We start from the raw sequence: 10,294 nt of genomic DNA, 5'->3' as shown, positions 1-10,294 counted from the left end.
GACACCTGCCTAGTTTCTCACTCCTAAGCATAGTGAGGGTTCTAGAACCAACCCACATACCTCCATAACCTATAGATCCTGGTACCTCCAGGGTAGTACTAGACCAGAGGAGTTAGCTTAGGGCAGGCAGCTACGTGTGGTCAAAATTTGTCCATCAGGGATCACGCCATAGATCCCAGAAGTTCTGGGTCCCTAGACAGATGGGTAGGGACAAAAGGTGACCTGAGAGGAGCCCAGCAACGGGCCTTAATGAACACACAGATCAACTTATTCAGGCTGTGGGGGACAAAGCTTATCATTTTATGGGAATCTTAGCTTGGGCCACTTGGAGGGGACCAGAAAAAAACAGTGCTACCTCTGTTGTAGGAAAATAGTAGTATTCTTACATCCCAGGGAGTGCAATGGGAAGACAATCTCCCCTTTTTCTCACAATTCCAAGGATCCTGAAAAAGGAATATTCTCAGGCAGAGCTTCCGCAGGTGGAAGGACTGGTCCCAGGGCCACTCCTGGTATTCCAGGGGCAGTTGATTCTGTGTGGGAATTCTCGGAGATCTGGCTATCTCCCTGGAGATCCCAAGTGCGATGGCCAAGCTTAAGAGGAGCCTATTCAGCAAGCCCCTGCCCCGACCCCCTTCTCTTACTGTCCAGAAAGACTCATATCCAGCCCAGCAGGAAGGGCCCTTACAGAGCAACCAGGAAGTCTTATCCCCTCAATGAGAAGGTAAGATCGAGGCCCCCTAGAGAGTAAAGGGACCCCCCAGGGTCCCACAGTCAGGGTAGAAGAGAAGAGGGGAAAAGGGAAGGAGATGGAAGATGTGGCCAATCTCATGCAAAAGCACAGAGAAAGAGCCAGATCTATCTTCATTCCTCAACTTCCTTCAAACAGCTCACGGCTGTTCTGCACTGAGTGTTCCAACTTTCTTTCTTCCAGCTTGCTGAGTTGTGTGATTTTTCTGATCTCCCAAATAAGTGTCTTCTCAAAAAGAAAGTTTAAAAAAAAAAAAAAAAAAAACCTCCCATGACCTAATTAGATAATGAAACTCACGTTTGTATCTTGGTCATTCGGAGTTCCCTGTAGGGTCCAATAAGACAGTAGCTTCAGTACAACGCACTCCCACTTAACTGCCAAATAGGAAAATGGTCAGAGGTGAAGAAAAGTCTCAAAAGGCAGAGTGAACTTGATCATAATTCTAGAAAAAAAAACCCAAAAATCAGAGGTAAATAATTTTCCTTGTGATAGTTACCATACAATGACAACTATACACTAGTTGTCTCAATGTTTTGTTTTGGTTTGGTTTTAGGGCTGCGCCTGTGGCATACTGAAGTTCCCAGCCTAGGAGTCAAAGTGGAGCTGCAGCTGCTGGCCTAGGCCACAACTGCAAGGCCAGATCCGATCCTCCTCTGCAACCTACACCACAGCTCTCAGCAATGCTGGATCCTTAGCCCACGGAGCAGCGGGCCAGGGATCGAACTTGCATCCTCATGGATACTAGTTGGGTTCCTTTCTGCTGAGCCACAACAGGAACTCCCTTGATGTTTTCCAAACAGTAGATACACACACACACACACACACACACACACACACACACGGACCGTTTGTGAGTTGACATTAAGACTAACCCCGGAGTTCCCATTGTGGCGCAGTGGTTAACGAATCCGACTAGGAACCATGAGGTTGTGGGTTCGGTCCCTGGCCTTGCTCAGTGGGTTAAGGATCCGGCATTGCTGTGAACTGTGGTGTAGGTTGCAGACTCGGCTCGGATCCTGTGTTGCTGTGGCTCTGGTGTAGGCCAGTGGCTACAGCTCTGATTAGACCCCTAGCCTGGGAACCTCCAGATGCCACGGGAGTGGCCCTAAAAATGGCAAAAAGACAAAAAAAAAAAAAAAAAGACTAAGCCCAAGTATCTTGGGGTTTACAAGTGAGAAAACATCATATTACTGCTGCATGGTGATCTGGTATGTGTCCTTTAAAATACGTGGTAACATAAGATTTCGCCACCTCCTCCTGGTGCCAGGCCTTGGAGGAGGCTGTGGATAGTCATGACATGTCTGATGTGTGCTGGGTGCTTCTTGTGGAACTTTGGAATTGGGGGCTCACAGCTGAGGTCAAGCCTTATGGGCCTGAGATTGAGCGGCCTCCTTCTTAGGCCTAGGGAGCGTTCTTGACACCTCACCAGCACTTGCAGTCTCCAAGGAACTGGAGCGCAATGAGAAATTGGTTCTGGGGGATGCTCGGTAAGCTGCAGCCCCAGCCAGCATGAAGAGATCTTACCTACTTAACAGGGTTCAACTGGTGTCTATTTTTTTTAGTCCCCTACCCCACTCTTCCTTCGTCCCTTCTAGAATTAAGACCTATGAAAAATATGCTGTACCACACGGTCTTTCAGACTGGGGATGAAGGAAGCCATCAAGGCTTCACCATGAACATACATGCACATCAAAGAACGAAACAGCAGCTCATTTTTAGACCACGGCTAAATTTGATCACTTAGTAATATATGCCTTATGTTACGCCATATGACTTTGGTTTTAATCCTTTGGTGATAATTAATCCATATTTTAATGCTCTTTACGGAAATTCAAAGGCTTAAAAATGTTCAGTTATATTAAATGAAGTTGTTTGCCTCCTTCAAAAAGAAATGGAATTAAATGTCATCTAGAGTGATGGGACAACCCAAAGATCCACCGGTCCCCAGTCACTTCTCCGCTGATCTTCCACAGTGCTAGAAACCTGCTATTAGTTATCCCTTTAGGCTACAGCATTGTTTCCAGCAGTCCCCCATTACAATACTCCTCTGCTACCTGGAGTGGGCGATCTGCGTTAAGTCTTAGAGTCACATCTGTTAACTAGCCAATTGTTTTTAATGGAGCAATCGGGGAGGGGTTCTGAGACTTTTTTATTCTGAAATGAAAATGGATATGTTACCCAGATTCCTTCCATATGCTACAGGGTAATAAATGACCACTAGGTCTGCCAAGTCTTGAAGGGACGTATCCGAAATGCTGGCACTCACAACATATGTGGTCAATGCTTTAGCGACATTTTTTGTCTGCATATAAGGTAGAGGAGTTCAGGCCCTAAATTTCCAATATCTTGCACATTAATAATCAGTCTAGAATTTTGAAGTACCACACAGCATTAGGTACAGAAAGGTGGAAAATAAAATCGCAAGCTACGAAGGAATTTTTAGAGGGAATTTAGCTCATTTCCTGTCTTCGCATCAGGACTAAATTATACCCAGACAGACCAGTTCATTAATCCCTCCATATATCTCTCCAACAAGCATGGCTTTTGCACCCGCCGCTCAGGGCTGCACTAGCAACAAAGTGAAACTAGTGCCTACTTTGATAAGTCTCTGGACCTTGATATTTCACAGCTCATCTCAATTCTAACCCTCACTCCTCCTTACTTACTTAGAGGGAGTCCTTCCTTACAAGGAACGTAAACCCATCATGGGTTGGTTATAAGTCTCTTCCTGGTCCATCCTCGCCGGACATGGAAGCAGTCTGATTAACATCCAGCTTAGCCAAGCTGTCCTCCCTGGCCACCGTGAACTCTGAGGCCAGAGCACAGGCATCCGGTGTCCTGGTGTCCCCCACCTGGCCTAGCACACAGCAGGTATTTTATCTTGTACCCACGGTGAGCCAGTTACTTCGTTAAGTGTTATCCTGTATGTGGAAACACTGTCACACTGTCTTCAGTCGTCACTGAAACAATATAGGCATTTTTCAGATAAACCCAGGCTTGGAGAGGCTCAAAAACTTGGACGAAGTCACACAGCTGGTGAATCATAGGGCAGGGATGATTCAGAAACACTGGGTTCAAGGAAACGAACTAGAATATAGCCATTGAGAGGCACAGCTTGCTAATTAACAGGGCCAAAGTGCAAGGCCAAGGCTCTAGGAGGTGAGACACACCTGAAGAGACAGGAGGGAGAGGAAGCTCATCCACCGAGGACTTGACAAGAAAGTCTAGAGAAGTGGCGCGAGAATGACGGCCCTTGAGGAGCCCACAGGGCCACTTTTAGAAGATGCCAAGCCCTCATATCTCGGAGCCCTGCGGCCACTGAGAACTGAGGAGCTGTGAACACAGCCTGGGGCTCTCCTAGGAAGCTACTCACTTCCTGTTGCTCACCAGCTCTGTTGCTCCAAAGCCAGCCTGGTGGTTCAGTGCTCCCTTCCTAGAGGAATTTCCCTGCGGTGGTCTGAGGCAGAGGAGGGTCGGCAACAAGACCTGGTGGAAACGACCCAGGCTGATGCCAAAAGACCAAGGCCTAGCCCAAGCCCTCTTTCTGGAAAGTTCCTTCTCCTTTCCAGGACACTGGTGACACAAAGGAAGGTGGACCAAATGATACCTAACAGCCCTCCTGACATTGTGTAAGAGATGCAGTTTTCTGTAGTGAAAAGGCCAGAGGAGGAGAAACACACAGCGACCCAAGACTGAGTTACCCTGCTCTCCGGCTTTATTTCCCTGACCAACAAAATGGTGGCCGTGCAGGGAAAGGAACTAAAGAAACCCTTGCTCACTCTCCCCACCTCTGACTCTAGGCTCAAGTTGGATCTATTTCACTTCTGAAACTTTACAGAAATGGTTCCCTCTGCCCGAAACACTCCTCCCTCCCCCCTGCTCCTCACGCTTTTTCATCTTCTGACTGGCACTCCACCTAGGTCTCAGCTGACACCTCTCCTACAGTAGGCCTTTCCTAATCTCCCAGATGGGGTAGGTGCCCTGCCTGTGCTTCCAGAGCCCCTGGGCTATGTGTCCTTGCCTCCTGCTTTGTCCCTCTCCCTGAGGACTGCCCTGTAGTGGAGGGGTGGAAGAGGAGGTACATGTTTTCCAAGAGTGGTGTCTTATCAAGGATCTTAAAGGTGGTATATTGTAATGACAGTTAAGATTTTGATCAGAAACAGATCCCGGACATGGAGAGCAGACTTGTGGCGGCCAGGAGGGAGGGGGGGAGGGAATGGGATGGACTGGGAGTTTGAGGTGAGTAGATATAAACTGTCACATTTGCAATGGATAAGCCAATGAGGTCCTGCCCTACAGCACAGGGGACTGCGTGCAATCTCTTGGGTTAGAATGAAAAAAAAAAAAAAAAAGAATGTACATATATGTATGACCAGGTCACTTTGCTGTACAACAGAAATTGAAGGAACATTGTAAATCAACTATACATTAATGAAAAAAAAATTTTAAAGAGTTTGATCAAAAGATGTTAGAAAAAGCAGAGTGAAAGCAAGGCTGTAAGGCTCAGAACTCAGGGAGAGCGGAAATGTAGTTAAATGGCAGCATCTCTTGTTAAATGCTCGCTCCCCAACAACCAGTAGCCCACATGCCAGCCTTGGGGTCACCCCTTCCATGTGAGAACATCCCTGCCCATCCAGCACCACACAAGACACATAGTAGGAATTCAATAAATATTTGCTAACTGAATAAATAGCTGGGTGAATAAATGAATGCATTGTCACCTCCAGCAGATCCCTTCCCCTCTCTGGGTCTCAATATTGTCATTGGTAAAATGAGGAGATGGGACACAGTGAGTTATAAGGACCCTTCCGGTTCTGAAATTGATGGTAGGCTAGTTCTAATCCTTCTTCATCTGGCACTATGACGTCTGAAGGCTAATTTTGGCAAAGATCTTTAATCTCTTTCAGTGGAAGGTGCTAGTGAATAAAAATGACTTATTAGGTGTGAAATCTATGCAAAACAAGTTTATCTTTTATTCTATGCAACAAGCACAGCCCTCTGAAGAAAGGAGAGAAACTAGACCAAAATAACGGCATCTGAGATAAAACATTTGAGAAATTATAAGCTTACCAAAAGAGTCTGAGTGCTATGGACCACATTCTTAATTTTTATTAAAATATTGGTTCATTAACTGACTTTTCCTGGGTCCAGCCTAATTTTTTCCATTAAAAAGTCTAATAAATACATAGTTACTGAAAACACGTTGGATTCCTAGCCCTGTGCGAAGTGCCATGAAAATAAAACATGCCTGAGCCATGACATATGCCACAACCTCCTTGGGAAAACCAATCTAGTGACAAGGCAAATGTATAAGACGAGAACACAAACAGGGGGTGAGGAGGAAAGCAGGGGTTCATGAACTCCAGGCAAACTTCCTGGATGGGATTTGAGCTAAGACCACAGGAACAATTAGAATTTAGATAGAGAGGGGAGCAGCTAGAGAATTCCAGAACAGAACATCCTATCGACATAGCTGGAGACGATGTGTTATATTTGAGTAGGTATGAGGTATGGGTATGTGGTATGTTTAAACTAGCCCAGTACAACCTCCCCCAAAATAACCCTGAACATTTGGCCATTAGAAATTCATTTCTTTGGATAGTCTCTTTAGAAAATGCAAGCACAACTGGGCATAAATGTATGAGCCCCTCAAATACTTGAAGTCAGACAGCCTGGGTTTGATTCCTAGTTATGCCACTTCCTAGCTGTGTGACCTTGGGCCAAATTACTTAACTTCTTTGTCTTGGTCACTTAGGGTTGCTATAGGAAAGTACTGATTAGGTGGCTTAAAAACAACAGAAATTTGTTTCTCATGGTTCTGGAGGCTGGAAATCCAAGATCAAGGTGCCTATGTGGTTGGGTTCTAGTGAAGGCCTGCTTTCTGGTTCATAGTCGGCACCTTCTCAGTGTGTCTGCACATGGTGGAAGGGGCGAGGGAGCTCTCTGGGTCTCTTTCATAAGGGCATTGATTCCACTCATGACGACCCCAAGCTCATGACCTAATCACCTCTCAAAAGACCCACTTGCTAATACCATCACCTTGGGGGTCAGGATTTCAACACATGAATTTTGGGGGGGGGGGACACAAACATTCAGACCGCAGCACTTTTTGAGTCTTGGCTTCTTGCAAGTAGATGAGATATGAAGTATAAATACTCGCGATCATCATCAAGAACATCATGCTCGGAGTTCCCGTCGTGGCTCAGTGGTTAACGAATCCAACTAGGAACCATGAGGTTGCGGGTTCGGTCCCTGGCCTTGCTCAGTGGGTTAACGATCCGGCGTTGCCGTGAACTGTGGTGTAGGTTGCAGACGCGGCTCAGATCCCGCGTTGCTGTGGCTCTGGCGTAGGCCGGCGGCTACAGCTCCGATTGGACCCCTAGCCTGGGAATCTCCATATGCCGCGGAAGCGGCCCAAGAAATAGCAAAAAGACAAAAAAAAAAAAAAAAAAAAAAAAAAAAAAAATCATGCAAACTCTGATCGCTATCCTTCCAATAGCTAGGCGGAACAGAACAGGCTGGTGAAATGGGCTTTCTGTTAGGCAGGGACCCAAGATAGGCCGATAATAAAATCAATGCAAACATTTACATGGTGTTTCTTATGTGCGAGGCAATATTCTAAACATTTCATATGTATTAACTCCTTCCACAGCCCAGCGAAGCACCACCACTCTCCTGTTTTACATAGGGGGAAACTAAGGCAGAGAGGGTTGAGGAATCTCCCCACAGGTCCACCCAGGTAGACAGTGGCAAGGCCAGCTTTAAATTCAGCATCCGGCTTCAGAGTCCATGCAATTAAGCACCGCGACGTACTGCCTCCCTGTTTGCATAACAGGTGGGGATGGGGGTCCTCAGAGAAGGTCGCGTTGAGGCGGTGGGAACGAGCAACAATGTCTGCAGGCAAATGTCCTGCTGGACACCGCTCAGCTTCAGATAAATTGGCCCGAGAGAAGGGCATGCTGGCTTTGAGGAGCCCGGGGAGATTTGGGAGGGAAGTGCTGACAAGCCGAAACAGCATTTCATCAGGAGAACTCGCTGTTCTTTTCGGGTTTTGAAACATCTTGAGGCCTCTGTTTGGTCACCAGATAATCCTCAAGGTCCCTTCCAAAGCTGAGAAGCTGTGAAAATGAGAAACTGTAGAACGCCAGTAGAGCAGACACTGATTCCTGTGGAGGGTCAGGGGTTGTGCTGAGAGACTTGTGGAATAAATCAGAGAGCATATTCTAAAATAAACAGTCCATCGTGAAAATAGCAAGAGTTCCTAATTACAGTGAGTCAGCGTGTGTCAGTTCATGACAGTTACCAGAGGCAAGAACTTACCTAAAAGAATGAAGTCGGGCCAAAAAAATGAATGAATTAATTAAACAAGATGGTATGTGAGTTGCGAAGAGGAATTGTCTCTCTCAGAGATTTAAGTAAATATATGGAGGCCAACCCCCGCCCCCCAGAAGGACGTCACCTGGGAAAATCTGCCAGGAAACGGCCAGTGGAGTCATCATCCATCAGCCGGAAGTCGTCCCCCCCGCCCAGTCCCCGTCTCAGGGGCGGGGCTGAACGGTGGGAACCAACGCCACCACCTCCGAGGCCCTTTTCACACGGACACACCCACGCATGCGCCATCAGCTCACAGACGGAGATGCGACCCGGGGCTCAAAGACCCAGACGCACACCTACCACCTTTTCCTTCCTCAGGCTGTCCTCGAGTTTCTCTCTTTAATCTGCTTCCACCTGGGTATTCATAGTGGTGGAAAGAGGAATGGCACATAAGGTGATTTGCCAGGATTCTCAGAAAGAAAGGCCAGCCTTCAACAGTAGGCCTCCTTCTCCCATACAGTTGTGATGGGAAAAACAGAAAAACAAACAAACAAACAAAAAAACCCACACCAAACAATAGCCTTAGGGACTTGTCTCAATATTTACTGAGCAATGCTTTTGTTAAAAAGTGAGCCAGGGGAGTTCCCCTTGTGGCAACCGAACCCAGCCAGTATCCATGAGGATGTGGGTTCCATCCCTGGCCTGGTGTAGGTCGCAGACACGGCTTGGATCCCACATTGCTGTGGCTGTGGTGTAGGCCAGTGGCTATAGCTCCGATTCAACCCCTAGCCTGGGAACCTCCATATGCTGCGGGTACAGCCCTAAAAAGACAAAAAAAAAAAAAAAAAAAAAAAAGAAGAAACTCCTGGAGTTATCATGTGGCACAGTAGGTTAAGGACCTGACATTGTCACTGTAGCAGCTTGGGTTGCTGCTATGTCGAGGGTTCAATCCCTGGCCCGGAAATTTCCACCTACTGCAAGCATGGCCAAAAAAAACAAACAAACAAACAAAAAAAAACAAAAAAAAAAACCCAAAAGAATATACTTCTGGATAATCCATAGGTCAAAGAAGAAAGGAAATATTTTGACTGATCATGAAAATACAACATATAAAAATTTGCATACTATGGCTAAATTGGTGTTTAGAAAGGTATTTATAGCTTTTTATGACTATATTAGAAAAGAAGAAAGGTCTAAAATCAGTGTTCTAAGGATCCACCTTAAGAAGCTAGATAAGGAAGAGCAAGATAAACCCAAAGTAAGTACAAGGAAGGAAATAATAAAGATAAAGGCAGATATCAACAAAATAGAAAACAAACAAAAAAATTAACAAAGCCAAAAGTTGGTTCTTGGAAAGGATGAACAAATTTGAAAAACCCTAGCTATACTGATTAAGAAAAAAGAGTAAGAAAAGAAATTATCACTATCAAGAATGAAAGCTGGATTATTACTATAGAATATAAACTGACAAACTGGTCAGCAGGCCATGTCCTACCAAAGGCCTGTTTCTGTATGCCTTGAGCTAAGAATGGCTTTTACATTTCATTTTTTACAGGGTATGAAAAAGAAAGAAGGAAGGAAAAATGGGAGGAAGGAAGAAAGGAAGGAAAGAATAAAAGGAAAGAAAAAATGTGCGCAGACAGAGACCATTTGTGGCTTACGAAGTCTAAAATATTTGCTATCTGCCTTCTACTGAAAAAGTTTGCTGACCACTCTTTTATTTATTTATTTATTTTTGTCTTTTTGCCACTCTTTTAAATCTTACAGGCATTGGGAGTTCCTGTCGTGGCTGAGTGGTAATAAACCCTACTAGTATCCATGAAGACATGGATTTGATCTCTTGCCTTGCTCAGTGGGTTAAGGATCTGGCATTGCCATGAGCTGTGGTGTAGGTGACAGGTGCGGCTAGGATCCTACGTTGCTGTGGCTGTGGTGTAGGCTGCCAGCTGCAGCTCTGATTCATCCCCTAGCCTGGGAACCTCCAGATGCTGGGGGTGCGGCCCTAAAACCAAAATAAAGAAAGAAATCTTACAGGCATTAAGAAGTAATAAGGGAATATTATGAACAACTTTTGCCAGCAAACTCGATGTCACATGAAATAAACTCTTAGAAAAATATAACTAACCAAAACAGTCACAAGATGAATCAGAACATTTGAATAGCTCTATATCCATAAATAAATTGGATTTGATATCAAAATATTTTCCATAAAGAAATTCCAGGCCCAGAAAA

General features: G+C 45.5%; 1 protein-coding gene across 1 annotated transcript in view; it reads right to left on the bottom strand.

Annotated features, from left to right (window-relative positions):
• Positions 1-117: 117 nt before the first annotated feature.
• The window catches only part of ADGRG4 (adhesion G protein-coupled receptor G4), a gene marked incomplete at its 5' end in the record, with an annotated part of 48,350 nt that continues 38,173 nt past the window's right edge, over positions 118-10,294 (bottom strand). Inside the window, 4 exon segments of the mRNA XM_085008471.1 lie at positions 118-192; positions 2,949-3,050; positions 8,069-8,185; positions 8,188-8,217. Coding sequence (XP_084864597.1) covers positions 118-192; positions 2,949-3,050; positions 8,069-8,185; positions 8,188-8,217 — 324 coding nt within the window.

The sequence above is a fragment of the Sus scrofa genome, chromosome X (assembly GCF_054392235.1).
Source record: "Sus scrofa isolate SSC_HxYL_T2T_F1_AM1 chromosome X, Sscrofa_HxYL_maternal_Yorkshire_Landrace_v2.0, whole genome shotgun sequence".
NCBI classification, from domain to species: Eukaryota; Metazoa; Chordata; class Mammalia; order Artiodactyla; family Suidae; genus Sus; species Sus scrofa.
This window is presented reverse-complemented; position numbering and strand designations above follow the sequence as displayed.